The 19,276-nt window shown below is 36.2% G+C and overlaps 1 protein-coding gene across 5 annotated transcripts in view; it reads left to right on the top strand.

The window, feature by feature from the left end:
- PRUNE2 (prune homolog 2 with BCH domain) overlaps nt 1–19,276 on the top strand; it is a 129,864-nt gene that overhangs the window by 6,179 nt on the left and 104,409 nt on the right. For all 5 annotated transcript variants that reach the window (XM_064402634.1, XM_064402632.1, XM_064402633.1 and 2 more), the window contains exon 2: nt 18,931–19,035. In XM_064402634.1, the coding sequence (XP_064258704.1) occupies nt 18,931–19,035 (105 nt within the window). The remainder of the gene's footprint in view (nt 1–18,930; nt 19,036–19,276) is intronic.

The raw sequence follows: 19,276 nt of genomic DNA, 5'->3' as shown, positions 1-19,276 counted from the left end.
AGAAAGGAAGGAATCTTTAATTCAGAAACATAGGTATAAATATGTAATTACAAAACAGTCAATAGAAGCTTAATAAAGAGACTATTTCCAGCAAATTAGGTCTATTAGCAAGGAAGAGGGTTTCCCAGAGGAGTGAGAGAAGGCCTCTGCATATATGCAAACCAAAATAAAACCTGAATTGGATGAACATATGTTAAACTGCTTTAAAAAGCCACATGTAATTGTAAGGAAAATATATTGGGTAATTTAATAGCCTTTTACAGTTCCAATAAAGTCAGACAGACTACAAACATGTGGCAGAAATTGAAAATTAAAAATGCTTTTTCCTCATGGATTTTCATGGTTTGGGATGACAGAAATAGCATTTTTAAACAATTACCTACATACCTTTCTTTTCTTCAGTCTCTGGTGCAGTGATAAGTGAAGCACACCATATTGGTGATGATTAGGTCAAATTCTGTCTTGGTTAACTTTTGGGGTGTTGAATCATTGTGTATGTAGCTGATATACTTTATATTTTGTTCTACACACAAATAAATTCCAAAGGCATTTCAGTGTTGTAGGGTATTTACTAGGGTATCACACAACTATTAAAGTGTGGCCATGATTGTGCTGTGCTAGTTTGCATGCAAATACTTAATTTCAAAATCATTTCTGTTCCTATCTTAGGAGTCTGTTGGACATAGATTGAGTGGATAAATCCAAAGTAGTACTATGGTGGTAGTAGTTGGTTTTATGTTTCCTAACCTATTAGTTAGCATTTTAGCAAATGACAGTTTTGCATAAGAATTAGAAAAAACCAGAAAGTTGCTGAGGTTTGGAAACATGTCTTTAAGCATAAGGACAGCATCACAGAAAAATGATATCTGACTGCTCTTTCTGTTCCTCTGCTATAGACTGTCTGAAGATAAAACTTAATGTTTCATTATTGAATAGGAAATGATAGATGAAGCAGGGAAGGATTTGAAAAGGTTTCAAGATGTTGTTGAGGCATTTTCTTGAATATATTGGAGCAAGGAGGGTGGGAAGAGGGAGGTCTATATAGCCAGAGTCAGAGTTGGGCTAGGAGGGGACGGCTTCCCACAGCATGGCTGTGGAAGCTGGTATGTTACTTTTGCTGAAACCAAATAATGTTTATGTGATTAAACCATCAGGTCATGATAGCCAGAGTGTTAGCTCTGAGGGTAGGCAGGAATTAGGCCTAGCCCTAATGAACTAAACAGGCCTGCAGGACTTTGCAGTATCTAAGTAGTGTCTAAACTGAATGTGATGCCAGGATTACAGACTGGAGTTACAGGTAGGATACTTTCATGAGTTCCTTATATATCTGTGATTTATGCTCCTCTGAGAGAGAGGCATAGTAAAAGGAGAGGGAGTAAAACCTCAGCTTTAACCATGCTCGGGTAGACTGTATGATTGTGTTTATACTGGGAAGGTGTGAGTAGGTGTAGGATTTTAGTTTGGAAAGGGCAGGACTGGAGCAGCATGGAAGTCCTATTTGCCAGCCTGGAGTCCTGAGGGAGATCAGACTTGGGATTTAAATGACTTCATAACATTCCTGTTATGTTCTTTTTCTTCAGAGAAGGACGTCTGTTCCAAAAAACAGTTAGACAGGTCCTTAACAACAGGTATGATCTTGTTCTGACAAGATCCAAATAGATGGTGACACAGTAAGGACAGAGGATAGACAGTGAAAAAACTCGGAAGATTTCAGAAAATGATGACATCTGGAGGACGTCAGATAGTTCTCCTTCCTTGTTTACTGAATAATTTGACAGTAACTGAATAATGTGTAATAGGCGTAATAGACCTAATGCACTGGCCCAGTTCCATCTTGCACAGTCATAACCTGCTTCTGTACATTTCCTTCTAGCTGTAATTTATTAATCTTAAGCCTCCTTAAAACAAATTCTATCTAGAGCACAGTTGGATTTTGCAGTGTACTTGTTTTGTGCTACTTAATGATTTACCTGTTTTGTATTAGGAAATTTTGATTTTGCCGTATTTTGATTGCAATAATTGTGTTCATGTCTGTTTGTAATTGGCACGGTTTTGGTTTTTGATTTAGACTTGTGTGTGGAAGTGGTGCTGTATGAAGCCTCTTAAGCTGTCTAACCAAGTTAGCTGCTAAGCCAGCCCTTGCCTGTGAGACCCCATCATGCTGTAGTGACCTTTTCCTTAATAGTTAATCTTATTGTGCTACACAGCCTAAAAATTACCATTCTCAATAAATACTTCCTTGTTCTTGTACAGTAGTGATTACAAAAGCCTAATCAAAGAGGAGTTGGTAGGGAAGAAGAGAACTCTGAATTGTTTTTTCAGCTACTATGATGCTTTTATAAATCCTGAGTATATATGGAGACTTAGAATCTGGAGGGCTGCAGAGACAGGCATATTCTGCTTGATTAACCTTGTATGTTGATCTGGAGTCAGTGGGATGGGTAGAAAGAGGAAAACTTCCCTTTGATGAGAAACAGAATTCCTCTGGAATTCTGCTTGGAATATATTTGTCTTTTTCTGAAGCAGTGATAAATGGTAAACTTTTGAACACTTGCAGGGACAGTCCTAAATATAGACAGTTGGCAAATAAACAGTTGACTAAGCAGCCTTTCTTTGACTTAGGAAAGGTTTCAGCATTCAGTCAAAGTAATTTGCAGGCCTGGCTGTGTTACAGCAGAGTCATATGGAGTACACTGTGATGGTTTAACCTGCTGGAAAAGTAAGCTCTTAGATTTGACAATGCCTGTATGCAGTCCACATTAGTTTCATTTATGTTTACTTAGTTTTCTTACAGATAAATCTGTTTGAGACTTTATCCTTAGCAGTCACATTACTCAGAAGAACAAATGGCTTTTTGTGATATATGGAGTATTGTGTCTGTAAGAGGGTGTTTAGGACTATATGACATCTTAGAAAAGTTAGTCTGCAGAGTTCCTCTCTTTTACATGTTTAATTAAGTAAATAGCCATTTAAAGTTAAAAGACCAGATACTTTTTAACACCCCATTTCACTTCCAGTCTCTTTCTGGTTTTGGATTTGGTTCTGTGCTTCTTTGGTTTTTTAAGTTTAAAAAAAAAAATTACTAACATAAAAATGGCAATAACCCATGCAATTTAAATAATTGTAGCTCAGAAAATGAACAAAATTTTCTGTTTTTGCAAAGATGGACTTGACTGTTCTTTCTCTTGATGTAGTTGAAATAAGATGGGTGGTCATTTTTTGACTAGCAAAAATATTGTAATTCAAGTTTACCTGAACTACAAACTTTTTTAAAATTCAGAATTAATTACTCAGTCTTTGAGGGGTTTGGAGACCAAATGGTATCACTAGGGCATTCATTGTCTGTGGTAAAGGGATTATATACTACTTCTCTGCCACCCTAAAGGAAATCTGTGCATTTGTCTTTGTGACAAGATGGGGGGGACTCTAGAGGTGATGACAGATAAACTGTGTAGTCACTGCAAACAGCTTTAAAATTTCCAAACTTGGCTACTTTTTTATATAATTTTTTTTTGGTATGAAAGGAAGAGGTATGGGATGTTTTTGTATGATTCATTGCTTTTTGCATATTCTAAAAGGCAAACTGCATTAACTTGCATAAAGGCAGTTCCATGCTACTGTAAGGATGCCTTCACTTCTTTGAAAATTTGATACACACTAGAACTTCAGCACTGACAGTCCTAGGGCAAGAATAAAAAGGTTTCATTGATTGAAGTGGTGTAACTATGCACAAAAGCCTTCATTCCAGGGATAATGGAATGTTGTAGACTGGAATTCTAGTCCTTGATATCCAGAGATGCTTGCTTATATCCTCTTTAAATCACATATGAAAATGAATGAAATAATCTAATGTTAGCTATTTGTTAACATCTTAAAGATCATTGCACAGTTTTTAACTGTCACCTTTTGTGCAGAAGAGGAGTTTCTGAGGCTGGGTCAGAGGTATTTTGCTTGATCTGTTTTGCAAAGTGTGTACAATAGTTGTGGTATGGTATGAGCGTGTCTCAATGTCAAGGTGTTGAGCCTTCATTGGAAATACCAAAGTAGCCATCAAGTGCCCACCCCTACCCTGTATGATCATTAAACCAGTTATAATCTCATGGCCTGAAAATATAATCTGTTTACATATTCTAAGTAAAACAAAAGTTACAGTTGATAAAGAAAATGAACTGATCTAAAGAAATATTTTTGTTTAAATTTAGGTAGGTGTGAAGACTGAGCTCTGCTTGACTAAAAATGCTGGGATCTTGCTTACATTTATACTGGGTAAAACTGAAGAGAGTGGCCTTGGTATGGAAAAACAGAACACTAAATATAAAAATGCTCTCTTTTAATAAGCAGGTGAACTTAACCTTCTTATGTCCTTTTCTCCTCAACTTTGTAGTTTCCAAAGAGGCTGAAGTAATGAGATACTTACATATATTTTTATTTTGATTTTCCTTTGCCCTATGCTTTTCTTTCTCCTCATTGTGCTTTCCAAGCACTACAGTACTCAACAGGCAGAGCTGTGATGCTGCCATGTTGCTGTTAAGAGTAGTGTACAGTGCGTGTGAAATTACTATATACTCTTAGTAAATTTCAACAGTTCAGAACACTGCCATGTAAGTACTTTGTGCTTCTTCATCAGTGTTGATAGTGTAGTTTGTCTTTTCCTTCTGTGCCAGTGAATGAGCTACAGATGCGTTTTGTCATCTTTTGTTTTAGGATAAATTAACCTTTTGGGATGTAATTGTTTATGAACTGCCACTTTAAGTTCTACCTTACAACAAGCTGTCTATTGCCAAAAAAACAGATCATGCTACCTACTTCTGCATTTTGCTGCACTGAAAAATAAACAAAGATGCTAAACAAGATGTGAAATGATGTAGTTCTAGCTCTGCTTGTTTGCATGTGTCCTCCATTGTTAACTGAATGCTTCATTACTTACCTTTTAAACTAGTTAGAATTTATTTAAGTCTTTGCATATTTCAAATTTTTAGACCCCAAATCAGTGCTGCTTGATGATGTTGTGGCAAAAGCAACCTAGTTAGTTGCCCTGTTAAGTGGTGATTAGAATTTAGCTGTTTTTCTTCTAACCAGATAGTAATTACTGATACTGAATTAACAGCAGTCTGTAGGAGCAGAATCTGCTCTCTGCTTCCATAAAGCGGGAGTGGTTGTACATCTGTATTTCATATAATTGTTTGAGTCATAGGAAAATATCAGAAGCTACAGCTGGATTGGTAATCTGATATGTTCTGTCCAATTTAAAAACACAGAGCATGATTGAATTCCAGGCATTGTAAGGTGCAAGCATCTCTCTCAGATGCATGAAAATCTCTGTTACAGATCTATCGCATTGTGAGAATGTGGTGCTCACTTTAAAGCATGGGTTTGAATTTTAATGTTTCCAAAGTGACTACATAGATTCTTTAGGAAGAGACTATATATGATAGTCAAGGAAGGTAAGACTGAGGAAGACGGAAAGTGGCTGCAAACACTGACTGTAGATGTCCAACCTGGCATCTCAGCCTTAGCAGTTTTCACTTAGTCCACACTATTTAAAAATTACCACTTTTGTGTAGGTCACATGTACACTCTCTGTCACTTGGAGACACAGAAATGCTTGGATACTTGCAAGCCTCATTCTCTCCTGTTCATTAACACTGATTATTGTTTTGAACAAGAATGTGGTGTGACACATTTAAGTTAAGAATACATGGCTGGAAATCATAAAACCTTATTTGACATGATTGCTGAGTAAGACAGGGTTTGGGCTGGGGACTGAATATACACACAAACAACCCTCCCAAACAAAAAACAATCAACGAAAGAAACCTCCAATCAAAACAAAAAACTCCAGCAAAAATATCCCTGTACACCTTTCCCCCCTGCAAAACAAATACTCCATAGCAACTAATAAATCAAAACCCTGAAAAACACAAAAATGAAAGTAAAATGGTAAAATTTATTGAATGCAGAAGTGTCTTATTTAGTTTCTGATTCTGTCAAAAGTCTAAATAAACTTGCAAACTTAACTTGAATAATGGAAACTTATTTTCACTACACTTCCAGTATTTGTCTGCATTTTTTGGTAACTATTGTTAGAGAGTGTTCCAACTTTACATAATTGCAAATATTTCTGAGGGAATGGAATTAATATAAATCAATGTACATAAAGTTTAAAGTAGATCAGACTCACTGAGCTTTAATAGCTAGGTCTTTTTCCTTGTTAGCTCTTACACAAACACCTGCATAAATTAGATAGTTTTACTGGGAGGCAGAGAACAATGTAAGTCAAGGGAATCAAATGTCAGTTGAAAACAGGGTGTTTCCAGTCACAGAGAGATGAGTCTTCCCCTTTCTCTCATCTTTGGTGCTCATAGCTTCTCCTGCTGAATGATCTGTGGGAAGAAAAGTTTTTTCTGTTGTTTCTGAAGAAGGCCATGCTGAGCCACAAGGTTATTTCTGTTTTGGACAGGGTTGGTCTGTCATGCAGCACCTAATACTTTTTCCCATTTTCCTTTCTCCCCTTTTCCTTCTTGCATTTCACAATGTTTATATGGAGACTCTGCTGGTTTAATTTTTGGGTACTGATCATTCTCTTCATCAGACTGATGAAGGAATCACTTAGACAGAGGTGGTATCTGTCATCAGTGTCCTGTTTGCCAAGTATTCCAACATATCCAAAACTGATGGCAGTTTTTTTCTGAGGTGTTATATATTTATTAAAAATTCTTGTAATTTAAATATTTTGTACTGCATTCTCTGAATATTGTTTCTATGCTAAAGCATTAAAATCCAGCATTTTATGCTGTAAAGAAATTCCCTTTTGAGGAGCAGTTAGGTGTAGGTTTCATTTAACTATGTTATGAACTTTCCTAGTGTTTTACATTTTTAAAGAGCATTTGGAGTTTCATCTTATTGTTAAGTATTGCTTTGTATCACATTGACTTCACAGACTAATTGTCAGCAGAGTAACAATTGCAGATTTTTTTTGCTTAACAAATGCTTCATAGCATACCTTTCATGGCAAAACAGGTTATTTAAGTCATGCTTTTATTAAAATATGTTGATATTTGTATATCATACAGGCTGGTTTGAAGTAAAAAAATAAATAAAATTTAAACGTTTTATTTTGGTACTAATTGTGATACTAATTGCCATAATTGTTAACATCCTAGTTCCCCAAATTAATGGACAATATTACAATGTATTTGTAAGGCTGGCCTTTAAATCACAGGAATGTAAAATTCATTTGGTTTCAGTGAGTGTGGATCTCTTCAGACAAGCATAGCAGTCGATTTTTATAAGTAGACCTCATCCTCAATATTTGCTTCTCATATACTGCTGTGTATAATAGATGACTCAAATCACCAACCCTCTGTGGGTTTCTATAAATTTAAACAGCTTACTAATATCTTGTAATCTTGTAGTAGAGTGTCTCAAATCTCTTTTCAGTCAGTATGTTTTTTTATGATATGACATGCTTTTTTTATTCAGAAATAGCAATGTATATGTTGGTGTTTACATATATGAACTCTTTCTACAGCTGGGGATTAAATGTTTGAATACAACTGAATGTAATTATATTGCCATTGTACCATATTCTGTTTGGCTGATGCTAAGAAAAATTATTGTTCTACTTAACTTGTGAAAGAAAGGAAAGAATTACGCTTTGTTTATTTTTAACAGACTTTCCTAATTCCATTAATGGTGAACAGATACCCTGTCAACAGCAGTACAAGACCAGTATGTGCTTCCCATTTAAGGGAAAGGAAGCTACATGTAGTTATTCAATTTATTCTTTCAGTGAAAAATACTTACACAAAATACTGGGTAATTGTCCTCTGATATGCTGACATGTATGCAAGTAACTAAGTGGAAATAATAAGCTAAAAAATACCAGACAGGGAGCAGAGAGTGACCTTACACTGCAAAGCCGTGAAATCATCACCAGTTTCTGATGTTACTGCTCTGTAATGACAAGTATTTTTCTGGATGCTTGTCAGTATCTCCAAGGGCAGTGAATCCCTTTAACATCTTGAACACATTGAGTATACAGAGAAATTTTAGTTCACACGTTGTAGCATTCTTATGACTGGAAATACAGGAATTCTCTTATCAGCACAGAATACATGTCTGTGAGTTAGAGTAAGTTGTGTTGCTAGTTGCTGAGGTGAGGTTACAATTTTAGGTGCCCTACCAGTGTCCTCAGAGTTTACCAGTAGGAAAATCTGGGCGTGGATGCTGTGAGTAGTTGTGTGCATAGGTATTTTGGCTTGTATATATCCCTTTTATGGACATAGGGGTTTTGTTTTTGTTTGTGGGTTTTTTGGTTCTTTGTTTTGGTTCTTGTTCCCGGGTATGTTTTTGTTCCTTTGGGTTCGGTTTTTTAGGGTTTGGTATGCTTGTTTGGGTATTTTGTGTGGTTTTTTTGCTTGTTTTGGGTTTTTGTTTGTTTGTTAGTTGGATGAAGGTTTTTTTCTCCCCAGTCCCAGACTTAAGACCTAGGAAGGATGTTATACCTTGGATTTTTTTACATTTGGAATCAGAGTTTAAGCAAGTTTGAGCTCTGTGGTTTATTGGAAGTAAGCCAAGCCAGAGAAGAAGGTTGTTCTTTGCTAGCTTACATACTTCTCCTTACCTTTGGATCATTTGTTCTTAACTACAGTTGGCATAGAAATCCATGGAGATTTCTTTTCCTGACAGTGTCCTCTTTGATTGAAAACCAAGACCTTGACTATTGAAGAAAATTTAGCAAGTCCCTCTGTGGGGGAGGGCACAGATATCAGTGATTTTCATAGATGAAAAATACATGATAGTGTCTTCAGTGCAAAACTGGAAGATATTGAAAGGTGAAAGTTGGGATATTAATGTAATTTACTTTGTTTGTTGTAACCATATATTTTTTAAAATATTTCTTGGTCTTTTGAATTAGCTAGGGCAGCAGATTTGCCAGGGATGATGAATTACCCATTTTGGTGTTAAGTAAGAGGATTCAGCAAAAATCATTGAGAACGATGTCTTAATCAGTCATTAATGTCTCGTCATATGTGAATTTGTCAATTTATATCCCCTGTTCCCTTCTGCTTAATAAAATTTTAATTAATACATTGTGAAAACCTTAATGCAAATTAATGAAACTGAGCCAAAACTTAAATTAAAAAATCCTTCTAGTAGTGTTTTTAGTTCTTCTGTTCATTATCAATTTTTATTAACTGAAATAATGTGATACCCTTAAATAAAGTATTATAGTTTTATAGTCCAAACAGTGCTTTAGTTTACTTTGTAATTACACTTTTAATATTTTTTTCTAAGATTTTCCATACTTTTCAAGCAGGAGTTGATATGCTTACCATAAAGATAATTTCTAATTCTATATGCTCTCTGATTCCATGGTTCAGCTCTCTATACCATATTTCTTAGGAGATGAAATTGAACTACTGTGATAGATAAGAGCTTTTGCAATCAATATCCTGTTTATCATTACTGCAGTTTTCTTTCCATTCAAGGTGGGGATTTTTTGTAGTTAGTGACAATCTGCCTATAATTCTATATAAGGAAGATGTGTTTATTGTATTTTGGCTCTTGACAGATCTTGTCTATGTTGGAACATTACTTGATGACTGCAGAATTAACTTAATTCCTTTTTTCCCCCTCTCTACCGCTTGTTCTAGTGCATTAAATTAAAAACACGGCTCAGTTACACATATATTCTATGTAAGACAAAGTACTGTGAAATGGAGGTGTGTTTCAGAGGGAAAGTAATAATCTTCATCATAAATACTGTTTGCAGTATCGTCATATGTATGTCATTGCCAAGGTGGCACAATACAAGAGTAGTAAGACAGGAGTCTTACCCAGAATGTGTGACCTCAAGTTTTTAATTTTTTTGTAATCTTTCTTATGAGCACTGTGGTGCCTTGTGGGACTTTATCTACTGCAGTGCTGAACTCTGAAGTGGAAGAAGGAGTGGGAAATGCAAGTTTGAGCATATCTCCTCCTATCTTTCCCAACTTGCCTTCAGAATGAAGTAATCATGATTCTACCTCCCAATAACTTCTTGCTTTAAAGTGATTGCTATTTCTTCCAGTACTTTTATTATATTTACATTGTCAATTGTGATATATAATTACAAGGATTAGTTTCACTGTTTTCCCTGATGTACAAAATTTTCATAGAAAAACTTTTAAGTCCCTGCTTAAACTTACTTTTTCCCTGAAAAATCATATATCCTCAGGAGTATTTTAAATGTTTTTCCTGAAACCCAAACATTCAGTTTCAGTTTTTTACCTTTTTCTCATTGAATATTAAAAGAGGAAGTTTTTAAATGGAATGAGGACTAGTGTTGCATTACTTCAAAGAGGAATATTTGTGGTTTTGTTTTTTTTCAGGAGTGTATTTTACCTGCTTTATCTAATTAGAAGGAAAACTAACATCAGTGCAGCAAAAACTAATGTTTTAGATTGCTATTGAATATTGCCTTTCAGCATACTTTAATTAAAGTGACATTTGTTTGTCCTATAATATCACCATTCCCTAATCGATGTACTGAGCAAGCACCATGGTGACAAGATAAGTTGCTTTGTTTTGTTCCATATGTCTGTGTTCCAAATTTTCTATAGTTTTAATTGGTTCCCTGCAGAATAACATTTACAAGCATATGGTATGGAAAATGCTGACTGCATTTATCATATATTTTAGTGTATTGGTGGCACTATATCACTAAGCCTTTAAATGTGATTATGAGGTTATTTAATGCAGTCAGTAGTGTGCTTAAAAGACAGCAGAAATCTGCAGTGAGCCAAGTGGTATCAAGGAAATATGTTTAAATGTCTTCTTAATGCTTCAGGGATTGATGGGGAAGTCTGATTCAGAAAAGGTTTTGGGTAATGTTTATACTGAAACATACTTTGTCACCTGAGAGCAAGTCTGAAAGCTCTGTGGAGTCTACATGCCATCAAAAGAGAAGTGACTGTAGGAACTGCGGAGGCAAAATACCTGTTATGCCTAGGCTTACTGACTTCTGAAGAAATGCAGTGATACAGGCTGATGAAATGAAATGGAGGATCAGCTCCTTAATCTCTTATATCTGGCTTTGAAGACATCAGTAGCACATTTTTGCATTATTCTGCTCTGGAAAAAGATGGCCAGTGCAAAAGGAAGCGACCATGAGTGACTGATAAGACCCCAGTCATCTCAGTGCATGCAAGGGCCTTAGTTAATAGTATAGACACAGATTATTCCTCTTTGGTTATGCTGAAGGGGAGGTGTGTCATGGTAGAGAGCATCCAAACTGGGTTCTTTGCTAAGGCAAATTGATCAAGGTAGTTTCAGACAGCTCCAAGAAGTGTTCCATGGTCACTGTATTAATGGCCTCTTTGGATTTCGTGAGCAGACTGGGCACTTGGACACAGCCCAAATGATCAGAGAAAGAGGTCCACTCCATATGTGGATATTTCTGATGTTGTATGTATTGCATCCTTTGCATATGTGTTCAAGAGGTAGCATACAGTTTCTTTCTGTAGTGTGAACCCAGATGAAATTACTAAATAAACTACTGAAAAACTTCTATTGCTTTTGTGTCATTGTGTAAAAAGGAGCATTAGGCATTAAAGCAACATAATTTTATTAGTGACTAGCCCTCCACTGAAATAATATGCATGTTAAAAGTAATACAGGAATATAATTATGCATTTTCTGTTTCTCATTTGTGATATATCTGTGGCTCTGATATTAGTGTTATGGTGAGGACAATTCAGAGATCTAAACAGTGTAGACATAACTAATTACTGTATGAATAAAAAGTGCATTCTCATAATGAAGCATATGTTTCTATTCTCATAACATTGCAAATTAAAAAATACATGTTTTTTTAAAGTCAGGTTTTATTCTGAGTGCACTGTCATTTTACTAACAAGCACTTTTTTATTCTGTACTCAGCTTTTACATCAAATCAACCAAATATTTATCTTTCAGAAGGACAACAGGAGTAAAACATATTACAGTCATAGAATTTCCTTATGGAGAAAGAAGCTGACAATGATAATAAAGGAGTTTTTGTAGAATGATGTATAGAGCAGGGCAGTACTGGCTGCTACAGAGGAATAGGTGGAATAAGAAAGAGCAACTGAAATAATGCTGAAGCTAAAAACTGAAACAAAACAAAAGCCAAAACAAAAACTGACATCTTTTCAGCATCATCCTCACTAGAGAATGACTAAAAAACCAAAGACATTTTAGAATTACGGTATGATAACCTGTTGAACAAAAAAGGCAAAAGAGGAAGTGACTTTGGTCTGATCTTCTCTTCCAGCTATGATTTTCTTGTACACTAATGATACTTCTACTGAGTTGTTGGCTTACTTCAGGCTGTGGTTTCATGTTCAGCTTGTCTCCATCACCTAAGGGTTACACTGACTTTAGAAAGATGAAGCTTAACTCCAAAGCCTTCTGTAAAATGCAGTGTTAAAGTGCTGCCTGACTCTTGGTAAATTCATTCTCAGTTGCAGAGTTGCTTCTCGCATTTTAAAGACGCAGCAAAACTTAGACATTCCAAGGTCAGATATTAAGTCTGTGAGAGACAGGTAAATTAATTGCATTGTTTGTATTGCATTCCCCTGCCTTCATCAAAACAAACCCAGCTTTTTTTCTTGAATACGCTTTCTCTTTGCTCTGTATCATTTTAGCATCTGCACTGTATGATGTAGGGGTTTATTGCTGCCTGTCCTCTCCTGATGCACCACAGGGCTGATAAACTTACCCGAGGGGCACTCTGTTCCTCACGTAAATGTACTCCTTACTTTTAAGCCATTTGTGCCTAATATCTCAAAGAACAGTTTGGTACTATAGTAAGCCAAACAATTCCTAAGGAAGACAAATACAATCAAGTCCTGTAAACTAGATTAGGCATCCTAGTCTCACTTCTGCATGTTAAGTGGCAAGTGGGAAGAGGAATTATGTAGCTTGAGGTGGAAATTCAAAGATTAGCTGTGACTGACTTTAAACACTAAAGATGACCTGCACTAGAACTATAACTTGCTCTTTTGCTGAATTTCAGTGTGCTGAATTTCTGTGTGCTGTATACTCAGTTATTAGGTGAGAGCACTAATCTTGTGTAAGACAGGTTAATTTAAACAACAAATTAATTAATGCAGCATAAATGAAAGGAGACTTTGATTTTTACTTTAGTAATCTGTATCATAGAGGATCCCATTGACAGATTGTTGGAGTATTTCTAAGTCAAGCTTAAATAATCATTGTGCTGGGAACATTTTCCTTTTGCAGCCATAGGAGACCATATCCTGTTTTGTCTTTGCAGGAGGAGTAATGTGATATTGTTACTCAGCCTAAGGCCATTAAAATAAGACTTTGCTTTATCATTTTGTTTATCTTGTATCATAAAAACTTAGGTTTCTCTAATTCTCTAAGACAAAGCATATTTAATGTCGGTCTGACTTAAAGCATTTTTTATCTTGATGTAGCAGTGAAGATGGGATCAAAACATATGATGTCAAAGTCACACTCCCAAAATGTGTGTGCAAGGGGGCATATATATGTACCCCATATATGATTCAGTTTGAAAATCACATGCTATTGGGTATTCCAAATTCATACACTCCATGATCTAGTAGAAGTGGTGCCTCAAACGTTGATCCTGAAGGCAAAATTTTGTAGAAGCAGGAGAGTGTGAACATGTAAAGCTTATAAAACATGCTGAAAAATCAATGCCAAACCAATTGGTGGAATAAATCTAATTTTAAAAGGAGCCAACAATATTTTGATTGATGTTTGAGTTCTGTAGTTCTTCTTTTTTTACATTTTAATAGAATTTATGTATTATTTGATTCCTCCACCTATTCTTTTTCAAGTGAAAACTTGATGTAGAAATCATTGTTCATTCATTTCTGGATTTTTTGCAACGTGAATGAATGTATGTAATAAGCTAGAGAGAAGGTATTCCAAAAAAAAGCAGAGCAGACTTCCCTACAGTTACAGGCTGTAAAAGTGACTGAAAGTGGAAAAGGAATAAATATTTGTGGTTCCTCAGACTTCTTTCTTGAATAGTGTTAAGTTTGTCTGCATGCAGAATTCTGAGTCAGAGCCTCTTGGTAATGCGGAAATACTGAACTGCATTCTCATCAGTAATAGTTGACCATATCAGTTCTTGATTAGAAATGTGTGGAAAAGAGAGTTCCTGTCCTGTGGAAATTCTGGGAACACTCTAAAGATAAGACTTCCTTGCCTGGCTGGCATGTCGGATAGCTACCCTGCCTCATTTCCATTATTAATTTTGATGGAACATTGCAATTCTGTGGAACATTGTGAATTTGGAAAGCAACATTTTAAAATAAAAAATGAATAAAACTCCTTTTATCAAGAGGTTGATTATTAAATATAGCTTTTAAAATACTAATTTCAGAAGAGCAGATGTAGTCATAAGGCTGTGTTCAACCTGCTGTGGGAAGTGCACTCATAATCAGAGTGCAAGTGCAACTGGATAAATCATGTGTACAAGTGCTATGTGTACAACACCTAAGGTGTGAAGAAGTTCTCCTAGTCTTTGCTGTGGTCTCATCATAGTCTTGCCTTACTGTATCCCGTTCAAAGCAAAATATCAGATAAAGTTTTATGCCTATCCAGCCATTTCTGAGGATGGTGTTAAGTTTTTGATCCTTCCACCTTTGTTTATCTTAGTGATAAGGCTATGTCTCTGGCACAAAAGCAGATGGTGTGGGATTAGAAAATTCCCCTTTTGTTTTATATTGTGTACTGCTAGTGGTATTGTTTGCTGTAATAGGGTTTTTTTCATATTTGTAAGTTAAGCAAGACTGTACAATGAATATTCAATAGGTAATGATTAAAACATGTCACACTTGAAATTTCTGTGACTACACTTGTGTTCCTTAGGGAAGAATGCTTATGTAACCAGGTATTTAACAGCTAGTACTTTAGATTACTATGTGTCATATACTCTGCGTGATAAATCGGATACTACAGAGGCAGAGAAATGCAATAATTTTTTTGACTGACCTCAAAAACAGGAGAAAACAAGGATTCCCTCTTATATCTCTTTTTAGAATAAGAGACCATCTATTTTTTTCCAGACCAAAGCTTTCTTGTGAAAAGACTTATGAAGTATTTAACTAACTGGAACTTTGCATGAAATGTTAAATTAACTTTGCTTTGGCTTAAAAGCATTTCTTTGACAACAGAGATGTATAATCATGTTAAAAGCCCTCAGGCTGCTGGAAGCATAATGCTGCCTGTTACTATAAGGTAAATGCAAGTTGTACTCCAAAACAACTGCTCAATAAATTGTACGTCTGGTTTGAAGGTAGAATTTCAGGTACAGAAATCCTCTTTCATGTGATTTGATTACTTTAAATATTGAAAGACAGATTTTTTGCTATCTTGGCCTTTGTCCAAACAGTTAGGATTTTTGCCTGTGCACTTCCAGGAAAGCTGTGTCTGTGAAGCTTGTACCCCCTGGTTGGTGCTTCAGCAACAAGGCTGGAAAAGTTTTCAGTGTTGTATCTGACACTGTAGGTTGCTGTGTGGTTCTGCAGCTTCTTTGTTTTTAATTTGCGTGTTAAGCCATATTGTTTCTTCTTCAAAGAATTGCTGTGCTTGACAAGTGCTGTCCCATTCCATGCAGTAAAATGCAGTGAATTCATTACAGTTTAAGGACAGAGCTAGTGAAATTTGAGGCAAAAAGCAAATAATGACTCAGAAAGCAAGGCTGTGTGTGTGGCTACTGAACGTGTCTTTATGCAGTGTGTATGTGGGGGGGTGAATGTATATGGAGGAAATGGAAAAGGTTTTTTTTTGCTACAAAATGCTACATTGAGCATTTTGTAGGCATTCTTGTTTATACTAGGATGAGTCTTCAGTGTTTTATTACCTTGCAAGATAACTTCAGCTTCTCTATTAACAGAAGAAAAAAAATGTAGAGACAGTGTATTTTTTGACTGGATTATTGTAGTTTGATCAATCACTGGAGTTAACATGTCCTGCTCAAAATATTTGCAAACCTGATTGGCAGTATTTCAGTATGTTTGAATATATCAGCTGTTTGATGCAGATGAGAACCAGTAAATGGTATTTTTACTGCAGTTACATAAAGATGCAGTTGTCATACTAATGCTTTTATATATTAATAGACAACAAAACAAAACAGGTATGAGAGCTTTTTCATAGTAAATGTCTGAGAATGAGATCTCTTACAGAAGTAGCCTAATGTTTATAAATCTCTTTCCTGAGCACAGTAAGTGAAGGTTAATCTATGCAGGTCTGATCTAAATTGTGTTATCCTGACTGATGCCATCTGAAAATGACATAATTTCTGTAATTCATTTTATCCCAGTCATCCAGTGTTTATCCATTTTACAATTTACCTTTCGTCTAGCTAAACAAAAACTCGTTGCCATGAAGAGAAATCACTGATCTCCTGTGTAGTTTGATTTAAGAGTTCTAGCTTCATCATTAACCTCCACATTCTTTTAATTCTTAGAGATATTGACAGTTCATGTTTCCCGTCAGGTTTAGCTGTGATAACTGCAGGAGTAATCAAATTTTTGTCCTATTGTAGCTAAGCCTTATTGGGCTTATGCATCTTTGTCTTCTGGATTGTGGGATTCTCTGCCCAGGTTTTTGCTTGGAAAGACCTGTGAGAGGAAGCCTTACATCCATGTGCCTGCTTTTCCTGAAGATGGCTGATTAGCATGCAGTAGACTAAGAAAACTAGTTGTATCTGAGATGGTGAAAGAGGAAGCAGTCTCAGACATGTAAGATGAGCAGTATGCTTGGATGGCATACTTCAGGGTTGCATTTATGGATAATGTGTAATGGAGAGCAGTTGGAGGGTTGTTATTACTAAATGATAGTAAGATGCTAAAAAGCCATTTAGCTGCACATGAGGAAATGAAATATTGGTGAAATCATGTCTCTTGGATCTGCAAGAGGGAAAGGAGAAGAGAAACAAATTCAGCTCAGTGAAGAGAAAAACTGGAAAGGGGGGGAGAAAGGTATTGCTAGTTGGTGTCACTACAACAGAGGGACCTTGACAGGCTTGAGAGTTGGGCCGGGGTGAACCTCATGAACCACAAGGCCAGATGCAAGGTGCTGTACCTGGGCCTGGGCAATGCCAAGCACAAATACAAACTGTGTGGAGAGGGACTGAGAGCAGCCCTCAGGAGAAGGACTTGTGGGTGTTAGTGGAGAAAAAGTTCATTATAACCTGGCAGTGTGTGTCTACATCCCAGGAAGCCAGGAAGTGTCCTGTCTGCATCCGAAGCAGCGTGGGCAGCCGGGGAGGGAGGGGATTCTGTCCCTCTGCTCTGCTCTGCTCTGCTGAGTGCCCACCTGCAGGGCTGTATCCAGCTCTGGGGTCACAGCACAGGAAGGACATGGAGTCCTGTTGGAGTCCACAGGAGATCCATTAAATCAATCACAGCACTGGAGCAGCTCTCCTAGGAAGACAGGCTCAGAGAAATGGGAATGTTTGGCCTGGAGATGACTGCAGTAAGACCATAGAGCCGCATTCCAGTACCTAAAGGGGAATACAGGAAAGCGGAGAGGGATTTCTGACAAGGATGCACAGTGATAGGACAAGTGTGAATGGCCTTAAACAGAAAAAGGGCAGATTTAGATAAGGTATTATGAAGAAATTCTTTAGTGAGAGGGTACTAAAAATAGGATGAGCTCCTGAGCTTTATTTTCGTTCTTTATCATGGCAAATCAAGCAGAAATGCATGCTGCAGAAGAACATATAACAAAAATTATATTGAAAAGAGTTAATGAAGACAGTTTGTTGCTAGTGAAGACTTAGAGCATAAATGAGTGTATCTCTTCCAGTCATCGTATTCTTCAGTAAGCTGTCTTTCCTGAGAATGGAGGGAATATAAGGAATGGAGACTGTCTCCTGGATTTATTACCCAAATGTATATTGATGGCTGTGTTCCATCAAGGGAAGGAGAACCTAAGTTTATTCCTTATGTCCACGTAGACCTAAGACTAGACATAAAGAAAAAAGGTTAGCTTAAGAAAAATTGCACATTTATAATTATTAAGGGTAATGTAATAATTATATGCTTCGTTTGAGAGATTAAAATTTTGACACCCAAAATTCCAGTTAAAAATAGCAGACAGTACATCAGCTTGTACATGCCCACAACAAAAATGTTTACTTTCATGTGTTTGTTTCTGAAATATGTCTTAGCATCAGTCACATATGTTTCACCAATTAAGAAGCATTGAAAGTAAATAAACTGTAATGTTTCCATGCAGCTAGCTTGACAACAATGATGTGCACAAGAGAAAAACTTAGTCTTATATTTTGTGTGTGTAATTATGAAGAAGGTAGATCCTTCCCTTCAATACTTTGCTTTCATACAGTGGGTTTGTCTTCTCTTTTCCTCTTGTTTGGAAGGCTCTTAATTTTATTAAGTCAGAACTATTCAAAACTCATAGTACTTCAGCTTCTGAAGATTCAGGGTCAAAGGTTACTTTGTCTATTTACTGATTGCAGCTAAGTGAAGTGAAAAGGTAAAATTAAAATTACAACTTGCTACATATTATTTGCTGTGTATTTTGTTTTGTATATTTCTGCACTCTTTTGGACTGTTTTTCTAAATGGATATGCGAAATGTTTTGATAAGTTTTTCCACTTGTACATGAAGTTGCTGCTTATCTGTTACTTTGCTGTGAAAGGGACTTCTGTCAGATTCAGACCTCGTTGGGTTCTAAACTATGGTGTCTTGTGAAATTTAGTTTTTGGTTTTCTTGGGAGCTCTGAAGCCTGTGGACAGGAAGTCCATTCCTTCAGCCAGCGGTGAAAAATGCTACAACTGAGTACAAAGCCTAGTATTTAACTTGTCCTTTGAACTTTTCTCATTTGATTTTTCTCATCATTTCCACTCATGATAATTGTCTTCTACTGTGTTACAGAACAGGAGCAAACGCCTGGAAAAAGTCCATGTTGTTCTTGGGAATAAACCCTGTGATTTGGATTCACTGATTTCTACCCTGGCCTACGCCTACTTTCTAGACAAGGTAATGGAAAAACTGGACTGAGTGGTCTTAATTCATTTTTTCCAGGTTGTTACAGACATCTTATTGTTAAGTTAATTGTAAAAATATTTTTCTTGGACCATGATTTTGTTATTATCGAAAGTGAGTTTCTAAAAATAAAATAATCAACATTTCTTTCCATACAAAAATAAATGAGTGGTTATTAGATGGCTTATTGAATAACATAAGAAAATCAGTCCTGTGCTTCATTCCTTATCCTTTT

The sequence above is a fragment of the Passer domesticus genome, chromosome Z, assembly GCF_036417665.1.
Source record: "Passer domesticus isolate bPasDom1 chromosome Z, bPasDom1.hap1, whole genome shotgun sequence".
Lineage (NCBI taxonomy): Eukaryota > Metazoa > Chordata > Aves > Passeriformes > Passeridae > Passer > Passer domesticus.
This window is presented reverse-complemented; position numbering and strand designations above follow the sequence as displayed.